A 12,649-nucleotide genomic window follows, 5' to 3' on the forward strand; every position below is an offset into this window, starting at 1 on the left:
AAACCCCAAAGAGAGGCAGAAGGCCACAGAAGAGCGACAGAAATGATCAAAGGTTTGGAAAACAACCCCTATGAGGAGCAGCTTAGGGAGTTGGGCATGTTTGGCTTAGAGAGAAGAAGGCTGAAAGGGGACATGATAGGTAAAGGTAAAGGCTTCCCCTGACATTAAGACTAGTTTCATCTGACTCTGGAGGGTGATGCTAATCTCCATTTTTAAGCCGAAGAGCCAGCATTTCCGTAGATACCTCCAAGGTCATGTGGCTGGCATGACTGCGTGGAGTGCCGTTACCTTCCCGCAGAAGCGGTACCTATTCATCTACTCACACTAACATGTTTTCGAACTGCTAGGTTGGTAGAAGCTGGGCCTAACAGCAGGAGCTCACCCTGCTCCCCGATTCAAGCCAGCAACCTTTCGGTCAGCAAGTTCAGCAGCTCAGTGGTTTAACCCATTGAGCCACCAGAGGACATGATAGCCATGTCTAAATATGTGAAAGGATGTAACATTGACAGTGTTGGATTTAGGACAAATGAGGCCCTCTACTAGTTAAGTGACAAAGCCTCTTCTTTGGGCCCTGAAGAAGGTGGGCCCGGGAGGCCTACACTGCCTGCTTTGTGACACACTCCCAGAGAATAACAACTCTTATCATTATGTCTGGAATCATTCGGAAACAGAACAGCTTCCAATTTGGAATTGCACCACATAAGCAAAATCCATCATAAACAAAACAATTTGGCAGGAAGATGGGCCAAGGGGGCCCTGTGCACAATGGTTAAATCTGGCACCATGCACTGAGGAAGGGCAAGCTTGTTCTCTGCTGTTCTGTAGAGCAATGGCAGGAGAAGAGATTCCAAGTAAACATTAGGCAGAACTTTCCGACGGTAAAAGCTCTTCTGCAGTGGAGCTTCTTGGCAGGGGGTTGGTCTGGATATCCCACGAGGCCTCTTCCAACTCTAGAATTCTAGGAGGCATCTCCTTCTCAGGAGGTTTTCAAGCAAACATGGTGGAACTCAGCAGTGGAACTCTCGTCTCCAGTAGTGTGGTGGAGGCTCCTCTTTGGAGGTGTTTTGAAGGTGATTTTCCTGGGGGTGGGACTGGATGGCCCATGAGGTCTCTTCCAACTCTATGATTCTATGTGGCACCTCCTTTTCAGGAGGTTTTCAAGCAAAGGAAGAACCTGAGTAAGAACTTCCTGACGGTGAGAGCTGTTCAGCAGTGGCACCCTCTGCTCCGAGAGTGTGGTGGAGGCTCCTTCTTTGGAGGCTGGATGGCCATCTGCCCAGGAGCTTTGAATGCGATTTTCCTGGGGGTTGGCCTGGATGGCCCACGAAGCCTCTTCCAACTCTAGGATTCTATGAGGCGTCTTTTTCTCAGGAGGTTTTCAAGCAGAGGAAGAACCCGAGGAAGAACTTCTTGACGCTGAAAGCTGTTCAGCAATAGAATTCTTTGCCTCGGGAGTACGGTGAAGGCTCCTTTTTTGGAGGCTTTTAAACAGAGGCTGGATGGCCATCTGTCAGGGGTGCTTTGAAGGCTATTTTCCTGGGGGTTGGACTGGACGGCCCACGAGGTCTCTTCGAATTATGATTCTAGGGCAGGCATGGGCAACCTTTAGCCCTTCAGCATGTTTTGGACTTCAATTCCCACAATTCCTGGCCTCAGGACCTTTCCTTTTCCCCCTCAGCCACTTAGCGGCTGAGGGGGAAAAGGAAAGGGCCTGAGGCCAGGAATTGTGGGAATTGAAGTCCAAAACATGCTGAAGGGGAAAAAGGAAGGGTCTGAGGTCAGGAATTGTGGGAATTGAAGTCCAAACCATGCTGAAGGGGAAAAAGGAAGGGTCTGAGGTCAGGAATTTTGGGAGTTGAAGTCCAAAACATGCTGAGGGGGGGAAAGGGAGGTGTCTGAGGTCAGGAATTGTGGAAGTTGAAATCCAAAACATGCTGAAGGGGGAAAAGGAATGGTTTGAGGTAATTGTGGGAGCTGAAGTCCAAAACATGCTGAGGGGGAAAAAGGAAGATGAGGTCAGGAATTGTGGGAGCTTAAGTCCAAAACATGCTGAAGGGGAAAAAGGAAGGGTCTGAGGTCAGGAATTGTGGGAGCTGAAGTCCAAAACATGCTGAGGGGAAAAAGGAAGGGTCTGAGGTCAGGAATTGTGGGAGTTGAAGTCCAAAACATGCTGAAGGGGGAAAAGGAAGGGTCTGAGATCAGGAATTGTGGGAGTTGAAGTCCAAAACATGCTGAAGGGGAAAAAGGAAGGGCCTGAGGCCAGGAATTGTGGGAGTTGAAGTCCAAAACATGTTTGGGGGGGAGGAAGATGAGGTCAGGAATTGTGGGAGTTGAAGTCCAAAACACCTGGAGGGCCCAAGTTTGCCCGTGCCTGCTCTAGAGGCTGACTGGCCATCTGTCGGGAGTGCCTTGATTGTGTCCCCCCGCCTGGGAGGCCTTCTTCTTTACTCCGTGTGATGCCAGCCCGGCTTTCCTACCACCGGCTCCTCCCGTCGGCGGAAGGCCTGCTGCTGCTGCTGAGGGTCCCCCCGCGGGTGAGGGCGCCCTCCCTGGAGCCTCCCGCCGGGGCGCGCGTGAAGAAGATGGTGCGTGGCTGGCTGCGGAAGGTCCTGTTGAAGCTGTAGAGGAAAGGCACGGTGGAGGCGAAGAGGAGCAGCAGGGCCACGGCCAGGAAGAGCGAGCCGGTCAGCCACTCCATCCAGGCGGCGGCCAGCAGCGCCAAGGCCAGCGCCAGGAAGAGGAAGCAGGCGCAGCCGGCCTTCCTCCGGCACACGGCCGTGCAGCTCTGCGCCGCCTCCTCCTCCTCCTCGCTGACACTGCGGGGCTCCTGCAGGCACGTCCCGGCTTCCAAGGAGCGGAAGGTGACAGCGCCCGAAGGGGAGGGCGAGGAGGACGACGAGGGCGAGGACGAGGCGGGCGGGGACGAGGCGCCGGGCTTGGGGAAGAGGGGCCGCTGGGAGCGGAGGTCCCGGAGCAAGGGCTCCCAGCCGCGGAGCTGTAGCAGGATGGCTTCCACCAGGCCGGTGTTGACGGGCAGGTTCTGGACGCGGCCGGCGGGCAGGGCGGTGAGGGCGCGGCAAACGGGGCAGGCCAGGAAGGGCGAGCGGGGCGGCGAGGAGGAGGAGGAGGCCCAGGAGGCGCCTTCCCCGTCGGTAGGGGAGCGGGGCTGCCTCCGGTGCAGCTGGGAGAGGCACGCCCGGCAGAAGGTGTGCAGGCAGCCCAGCATCTTGGGCGCGTGGCGCTCCAGGTCGAAGCGGTTGTAGCAGATGCGGCACTCGGACTCCTCGGCGCTCAGCGGGGCCCCCGGGCGGGGGGGAGGGGGCTGCGGCGCCGGCGGCGGGGGGGCCCCTCCTCGCCCCGCATCCGCCGAGGCCTCCCGCGCCCCGCTCGCCTCCCCCTCCTCCGCCTTGGCCATGCCAACATCCCCGGCGCTGCCTTCCAGCCGGAGAGGGAAGGAGGGCGGCTTCCCCTCCCTTCTCCCTCTATGGCCTTCGGAGGCTTCCCGGTGTGGTCAGCAGCCCGCCATCCCGCGCGTTTGTGGGTTTGGTTGCCCGGGCGTGCCTCCGCACTCAGCGCCTCCCCCTCCCACCCAGACTCTTCGAGGCGCCTTCCCAGCCCCCACTCATGACGTCACGCGGGTTTCCCGTTCTCCCAGGACCGCGGCGACGCCACCCTCAAACCCTTTGCAAAGGTTCCCTCCTTCTCTGTGTTGTGAAAGGCTTTCACGGCTGCAATCCCTGGGCCGTATGCTCTAGCAGCATTTTCTCCTGACCACATTGACCAGGGACCACAGATGCATCAGCGGGAAATGCTGCTAGAACAGAGACATACAGCAGCATTTTCCCCTGACCACATTGACCAGGGATCACAGATGCGGGCGAAACATCAGGGGAAAATGCTGCTAGAAAAGAGACATACAGCAGCATTTTCTCCTGACCGCATTGACCAGGGACCACAGATGCAGGTGAAACGTCAGGGGAAAATACTGCTAGACCAGAGACATACCGCAGCATTTTCCCCTGACCACTTTGCCCAGGGACCAGAGATGTGGGTGAAACGTCAGGGGGAAATGCTGCTAGAACAGAGACATATAGCAGCATTTTCCCCTGACCACATTGACAAGGGACCACAGATGCGGGCAAAAGTCCAGAGAAAATGCTGCCAGAATAGAGACATACAGCATCATTTTCTCCTGACCACATTGACCAGGGACCACAGATGCAGGCAAAACGTCAGGGGAAAATGCTGCCAGAACAGAGACATACAGCAGCATTTTCCCCTGAACACATTGACCAGGGACCACAGATGCAGGTGAAACGTCAGGGGAAATGCTGCTAGAACATAGACATACAGCATCATTTTCTCCTGACCACATTATCCAGGGACGACAGATGCAGGCAAAACGTCAGGGGAAAATGCTGCTAGAACAGAGACATACAGCAGCATTTCCTCCTGACCGCTTTGACCAGGGACCAGAGACGCGGGTGAAATGTCAGGGGAAAACGCTGCTAGCAGGGACCACAGACTAACTGCTTTGACCAGGGACCACTTTGACAAGGGACCACAGATGTGGGCGAAACGTGAAGAAAAAATGCTGCTAGAACAGAGACATACAGCAGCATTTTCTCCTGACCGCTTTGACCAGGGACCACTTTGCCCAGGGACCAGAGATTTGGGTGAAATGTCAGGGGAAAACGCTGCTAGAACAAAGACATACAGCATCATTTTTCTCCTGACCACATTGACCAGGGACCACAGATGCAGGCCAAACGTCAGGGGAAAATGCTGCTAGAACAGAGACATACAGCAGCATTTTCTCCTGACTGCTTTGACCAGGGACCACTTTGACCAGGGATCACAGATGCAGGGGAAATGCTGCTAGAACACAGCCATACAGCCAGAAACCTCACAACACCCCAGCTCCCTTAGAATGATAGAATCCTCGTGGGCCATCCAGTCCAAACCCCTGCCAAGAAGCAGGAAAATGGCATTCAAAGCACCCAGACAGATGGCTATTCAGCCTCTGTTTAAAAGCCTCCAAAGAAGGAGTCTCCACCACACTCCAGGGCAGAGAGTTGCATTGCTGAACAGTTCTCACCTTTAGAAAGTTCTTCCTAATGTTCAGGTGGAATCTCTACTAGGACGTGGAACAATGGCTTCAAACTACAGCAATGGTTTTTAACTTGTGAGGACAAAAATGTGGTCTGCAAGCCCTCATCATGTCTCCTCTCGGCCTTCTCTTCTTCAGGCTAAACATGCTCAGCTCTTTAAGGGCTTGTTCTCCAGACCCTTGGTCATTTTAGTCACCCTCCTCTGGGCACATTCCAGCTCGTCAACATCTCCCTTCAATTGTGGTGCCCAGAATTGGACACAGTATTCCAGGCGTTGTCTGAACAAGGCAGAATGGAGGGGTAGCATGACTTCCCCGGATCTAGACACTATACTCCTATTTAAGCAGGCCAAAATCCCTTTGGCTTTTTTATCTGTTGCATGACATTGTTGGCTCATGTTTAACCTGTTGTCTATGAGGACTCCAAGAGCAGCATCGTCGCCCATTCTGTATCTTTGCATTTCATTTTTTTCTGCCTAAGTGGTTTCATAGAATCATAGAATCATAGAATCAAAGAGTTGGAAGAGACCTCATGGGCCATCCAGTCCAACCCCCTGCCAAGAAGCAGGAATATTGCATTCAAATCACCCCTGACAAATGGCCATCCAGCCTCTGCTTAAAAGCTTCCAAAGAAGGAGCCTCCACCACACTCCGGGGCAGAGAGTTCCACTGCTGAACGGCTCTCACAGTCAGGAAGTTCTTCCTAATGTTCAGATGGAATCTCCTCTCTTGTAGTTTGAAGCCATTGTTCCGCGTCCTAGTCTCCAAGGAAGCAGAAAACAAGCTTGCTCCCTCCTCCCTGTGGCTTCCTCTCACATATTTATACATGGCTATCATATCTCCTCTCAGCCTTCTCTTCTTCAGGCTAAACATGCCCAGTTCCCTAAGCCGCTCCTCATAGGGCTTGTTCTCCAGACCCTTGATCATTTTAGTCGCCCTCCTCTGGACACATTCCAGCTTGTCAATATCTCTCTTGAATTGTGTGCCCAGAATTGGACACAGTATTCCAGATGTGGTCTAACCAAAGCAGAATAGAGGGGTAGCATTACTTCCTTAGATCTAGACACTATGCTCCTATTGATGCAGGCCAAAATCCCATTGGCTTTTTTTTGCCGCCACATCACATTGTTGGCTCATGTTTAACTTGTTGTCCACGAGGACTCCAAGATCTTTTTCACATGTACTGCTCTCGAGCCAGGCGTCACCCATTCTGTATCTCTGCATTTCGTTTTTTCTGCCAAAGTGGAGTATCTTGCATTTGTCGCTGTTGAACTTCATTTTGTTAGTTTTGGCCCATCTCTCTAATCTGTCAAGATCGTTTTGAATTCTGCTCCTGTCCTCTGGACTATTGGCTATCCCTCCCAATTTGGTGTCGTCTGCAAACTTGATGATCATGCCTTCTAGCCCTTCATCTAAGTCATTAATAAAGATGTTGAACAGGACCGGGCCCAGGACGGAACCCTGCGGCACTCCACTTGTCACTTCTTTCCAAGATGAAGAGGAAGCATTAGTGAGCACTCTCTGTGTTCGTCCACTTAACCAATTACAGATCCACCTCACCGTAGTTTTGCCTAGCCCACATTGGACTAGTTTCCTTAATTTGCATTTGTCCCAGTTGAATTTCTTTCCCAGGAAGGTGTTTGAAATGGCAGCCTGGCTCGCCTGGCAAACCTCCTGCTCAAATAGTGCCATCCTTAACAATGTGTCCCCAGGCTAGGTGTCACCCTAATGGCTAATTAGAGTGTTGTCTGTGGTGCGAAGTAGGCTATAAATAGAAATGCAAATTGATGGGAAAGGTTTTCCACTGTGACCACTGGTGTTGTCGATATGTGTGCCCAATGTAACCAAAGTAAAGCATCAGTGAAGCTACCCGCACACAATTTTAGAATGTATTTTCGTTTCGTTGGTTCAGATGTGGATGTTCTAAAGAGAAAATAATTAATCTTAAATAATTATTTTAAAGTATTGTTGAAGGCTTTCATGGCCAGAATCACTGGGTTGTTGTAGGTTTATCCGGGCTATATGGCCATGTTCTGGAGGCAATTTTAAAGTAATTGTTAAGTAAGTAAGTGATGGGGGCTCCTTCTTTGGAGGCTTTTAAACAGAGGCTGGATGGCTATCTGTCAGGGTTGCTTTGATGTGATTTTCCTACTTCTTGGCAGGGAGTTGGACTGGATGACCCATGAGGTTTCTTCCAACTCTATGATTCTATTAAAAAAACATTTCAATTTTATGTAATTATTTTGCCAGTAGTGTGACAGAGTAATTTGAGTGTTGGACTCCAGCTCTGGAGACAGGGTTTGGTGTCTCTCTTGGCCATGGAAACCCACTGAGTCCCCTATGTTCAGCCCCAGAAAACCCCTTCATAAGGTTGCCATAAGTCAGAAATGACTTGAAAGCACATAACTACTAACTGAGTAAGGCTGGTCAAAATGCAGAAATGTGGATAGGTCTTGAACTAAAGGTTCTACACTTGAAGAAGGATAAGTAAGAAGGTCCCTGATGGGTTGGAGACAAGACCTCCAATCGTTGCTGCTTCTTCTTCTTCTTCTTCTTCTTCTGATGATGATGATGATGATGATGATGTTTACCTTGCTTTTTCTCACCACAAGGAGACTCTAAGCAACTTGCATTAAAACATTTCAATACACTTTAAAATTTAAAAATATACAAACCAGTTGTCCATGGGAAGCCCACAAATGAGGCCATGACAGCACCCTCCCAACACCTTATATGGAAAAGTGTTCTGACTATGATATTAGAAGTAACATAAACCACCATGGCTACTAGTCATTGGTCATCCATGAATTTGGCTGAGTGAATCAACATACTGGTAGTTGATTTACTTACAAATTTCATGTATTCAGCATACAAGTACATTTCTTATTGGTTGAGAGTTTTAAACAGTAAGTATCTAAAGCATTTTGTTTCAGTCTCTTCTTTGTTGCATACAGTCTAACACTCTCTTCAGTCTAATACATTACTGAACATTGACTCAATAAAGACTGACTGCACACTGCAGCATACTGACACTGACTCTCCTTCTAAACTGTACTGTACTGCATCTGATGTAAACTGTTCTGAAATGGAACCTCTGGCGAAATAGTCCCAGATCTGGTCACATGGTCTGTAGTCCCTACCACAACCTCACACAACATAGAATTAAGGGGGAAACTGCATTCCAAAATATATAGTAAAGGTAAAGGTTTTCCCCTGACATTAAGTCCCATCGTGTTCGACTCTGGGAGTTGGTGCTCATCTCCATTTCTAAGCCGAAGAGCCGGCATTGTCCATAGACACTTCCAAGGTCATGCAGCCAGCATGACTCCATGGAGTGCCATTACCTTCCCACCAGAGTGGTACCTATTGATCTCACATTTGCATGTTTTTGATCTGCTAGGTTGGCAGAAGCTGGGGCTAACAGCAGGAGCTCACACCTCTCCTCGGAGTCAAACCTACGACCTTTCAGTCAAGAAATTCAGCAGCTCAGTGCTTTAACCTACTGCACCACCAGGGGCTCCATTCCAAAATATACATATAATATAATAAGCAATCTGAATTATATGCATAACAAATAACTAGTATAGGAGGCTTGCCGAAGGTTGCTATTTCCAACATTTGTGCAATGTGAAAATGCAATAGGAGTATTCAATAGACACAAAAAAACAGAGTACCATCAGAATAACTTATGCTTGGCTTAAAACTTCTTACATCAGGGAAATGTCTGGATGTAACCTGTCATCATGATAAAGGAAATAAAAAGAAAGCAGAACAAAACAGAAATAAACTTCTGCAAGTAGTGGAAACTATGGTCCTTTGTGGCCAACGAAAAGGGGTTTATTCTGGAGAGGGAACAATGATTTAGAACCTATTACCTGTGAATCTACTACATCCACTACATGGCTACCAGCCTCCTCCCAGTAGACTCAAATCAAAGAAAAGCTTTATGAGAACTACCACTCCTCTTGGTGTCCCTCCAGCAACAGCAAGAGTATCACTCTGGGCAGCCAAACCAGGAAATCCCAACTGGACGGCCCCGCACAAGGGTCTTCCTCCAGGGGCAAACCAAGAATGGACAACTTGGAAGTCCCTGAACAGACTCAGAAGTGGGGTGGGCAGATCAAAAGACAACCTGGCAAAATGGCACTACCTAAAAGAATCCCATAACTTGTGTGACTGTGGACCAGAACAGACAACTCTGCATCTGTATGCTTGTCCACTGTGCCCTGCCTCATGTACAGAGGAGGAATTGTTGGAAGCTACAGACTATGCCATTGCTGTTGCCCCGTTTTTGGTCAAAAGACATTTAGCTGCCTGCACACCTTCTATTTTTATCAGTTTTATACTAATTTATGCAATGCTTTTGATGCGAAATAAAATAACCTGTGAATAACCTTTGCACATTGATGGTAATTTTAGGTCCTTGTTGAGATCGAGTGCCAGATCAGGGAACACTGGCCTGAAAAGTCATCTGCAAGGGGGGTGGGGAGAGTTTCAACCCCTTCCAATTTCGATGAATATTCAGCCATGCGACAGGTCTAATTATTATTTTAATACTTTTGTTCAAATAAAGTATCCTCTGACATTTATTTTTAAAAAACTAGTAAGAATTTCAAGTGGTGTCAATTTGTTGATCCCTCTGGCAGTGTCCAAGGTGGCTAATAATAAAAGACAGAAACAATGTAGTGATTTAGGATGAAGATATCAAAACACCCACACTGAGAAAAGCAAAGTGAGAAGGGGAAAACAACTTCCATTAGGAGCAATCTCCAGTAACATTAGAACAATTTCCAGCTAAGCTGAAAACATTTAAACCCCAAGGGCTTTCCTAAAAGGAAAGGTCGCCTTGCTCTGACACTGTTGGGCAGATTTAGTATGTCAGTACAGAACGTTCTCTAACATTTCAGGAAACAAAGCTGTCAAAATGTTGCTAAACAGCACCTGTAGCAGAAGTTTTGAGGGGCAAACTAAATAATGAAGAAGATGGGCATTCAGAAGGGAGGCAGTACACAAAATGAAACAAAAGGGCAATCCCAAAGAGGATAAAACTATGGAATAATTTCCTTCATACAAAGTCCAGCAATTCTATGACCAGCATAAGAAACATGAAAGACAATATGATTCCTTTTTGTGGGCATTGTCACTGGCTCCATTGGGGATATCTGAGCAAGCCCTGCTTTCCAAACAAGCAGCCTGGGCATTTAGCATTCCATGTTGAAGTAGTTGCAGCAGAGATTGTTCCCATGGCTTACTTGATTCAATCAATCCATCTCTAGTACCATATCTTTCTTTTCCCTATAGAACTCTAATATGCTGATGACAACATAGTTTGTGCTCATTCAGAAGAAGACCTACAAACCACTTTAAATGCCTTTGCAGAAGCATATGAGAAACTTGGCATCTCATTGAACATCAAGAAAACCAAAGTGCTCTTCAAACAGGCACCAGCCAATCCATCTGCAATGCCAGAAATACAGCTTCATGGTGTAACATAAGAAAATGTTGACCATTTCTGCTGCCTTGGCAGCCACCTCTCCACAAAAGTCAACATTGACACTGAAATACAACACTGCCTGAGCTCTGCAAGTGCAGCATTTTTCCAAATGAAGCAGAGAGTGTTTGGGGATCAGGATATCTGTAAGGATACCGAGGTGTTTGTTTATAAAGCTATTGTCCTCCTGACCCTGTTATACACCTATAAAACATGGACTGTCTAAAGACATCACACTCAACTCTTGGAACAATTCCGTCAGCATTGCCTCCAAAAAATCCTGTACGTATTCCATTCCTATTATTTACAGCATGGCCATGTTTACAGCAGCTTACTGCCACTGGTTGATGATTTCAGTTGTATTGAGTCTGAGTTGATGTTTTTATATGTATATGTGTTTTATTTTATTGTGTTTTATATTGTGCTTCATTTTTATGTTTGTTTTTAGGCACTTTGTGCCTTCTGTAAGTTGCCCTGAGTCCCTTTGGGGAGATAGTTGCAGAATATAAGAATAAAGCATTATTATTATTATTATTATTATTATTATTATTATTATTATTATTATTATTGGGAAGACAGATGGACAAATGTCAGCATGCTGGAAGAAGCAAAGACCACAAGCATTGAAGTGATGCTCCTACGCCATCAACTCTGCTGGACTGACCACCTTGTCCAAATGCCTGATCACCATCTCCCAAAGCAGTTACTATACTCCCAATTCAAGAATGGAAACAGAATGTTGGTGGACAGGAAAAGAGATTTAAAGATGGGCTTAAAGCTAGTCTTAAAAACTGTGGCATAGACATTGGGAACTGGGAGGCCCTGGCCCTTGAGCGCTCTAACTGGAGTTCAGCTGTGACCAGCAGTACTGTGGAATTCAAAGACGCACCAATGGAGGGTAAAAGGGAGAAATGTGCTAAGAGGAAGGCACATCAAGCTAACCCTAAGCAGGACCACCTTCAACCTAGAAACCAATGCCCTCACTGTGGAAGCACATGTGGATCAAGAATAGGGCTTTACATCCACCTATGTATCCACCGCCAAGACACTACACTTGGAAGGCCATCATACTTGGACAATGAGGGATCACTTAAGTACGTAAAGTAAGTAAAGTAAGTAACCTTTCTTTTCTTTCTGCTTTCTATATTAGCAAGCATTGTCCCATTTTCCAAGAAATCATGTCTTCTCATGATATGGCCAAAGCTTTTAGAGAGAATTCAGCTGATTTTTTTCCTCAGATTCATTGATTGGTCTTTTGCAATCCTTGGCATTTTGCTAACTTTCTGTCACCAGCACATTTCGAATTAGTTGATTCTATGCTTGTCAGCTGGTATCACTGTTCAGGTTTCAGAATCAAGACCAGAGAAATGGTGCATCCATTTCTTTTAGAATAATCCATAGTTTTTAATCACCTACACTTCCAAAGAGTTGGAAACTACTGAACGAATGAACAACAACAACAACAACACATTCAAAGACATGGTTATAATCTGGGAATCATAGGCTTATGTTCTTCTGAAATTATCCACTATCCAGCATATGCAATATGATCGTATCATCTCTTTCTTTTCTGAATCCATCTAAGAGATCTCATTTTTTATTCCTGTATAGAAAAGCCTTTCTTGTAAAATCTTGAGTATACTTTGCTTGTGTGAGAGACTGATATAATCGTCTGGTGGTTACTACAGCTGTTGAGTCCAGGATTCACATTAAACACTGTGCATTTTCTCTGCACTCCCCAGTTAGCTGGTTGAATTCCTTCTGACCATTTCTTGCTTCATTTGAGATTGTATAATAATAATAATAATAATAATAATAATAATAATAATAATAGAGCTTTATTTGAATCTCTCCACCACCTCCCCGAAGGGACTCGAGGCGGCTTATAAAAAGCACTCAGTGCAACAAATACAAATACAACCCAATACAGAAAAAAATAACAATAAAATCAACCCAATTATACTTAAAGCAGCAATAAAGCCCCCATTAATTTAAGCCCAGCAAGGTACAAAAACAGTGGCTGTGTACTGTTGTAAAGCAATAGAAAT

The 12,649-nt window shown here is 47.1% G+C and overlaps 1 protein-coding gene across 1 annotated transcript; it reads right to left on the bottom strand.

Annotated features, from left to right (window-relative positions):
- Window positions 1-2,220: 2,220 nt before the first annotated feature.
- LOC132770680 (ring finger protein 228) lies at window positions 2,221-3,603 on the bottom strand. The gene has a single exon (XM_060767897.2). It carries the CDS (start codon window positions 3,413-3,415, stop codon window positions 2,474-2,476), a length of 942 nt encoding a protein of 313 aa, XP_060623880.2. The 5' UTR covers window positions 3,416-3,603; the 3' UTR covers window positions 2,221-2,473.
- Between the last annotated feature and the right edge of the window lie 9,046 nt (window positions 3,604-12,649).

This window comes from Anolis sagrei, chromosome 3 (assembly GCF_037176765.1).
Source record: "Anolis sagrei isolate rAnoSag1 chromosome 3, rAnoSag1.mat, whole genome shotgun sequence".
NCBI lineage: Eukaryota > Metazoa > Chordata > Lepidosauria > Squamata > Dactyloidae > Anolis > Anolis sagrei.

Coding starts and splice junctions, on each gene's coding strand:
- LOC132770680 (XM_060767897.2), bottom strand. CDS start 3,415: ATGGCCAAGGCGGAGGAGGGGGAGGCGAGCGGGGCGCGGGAGGCCTCG.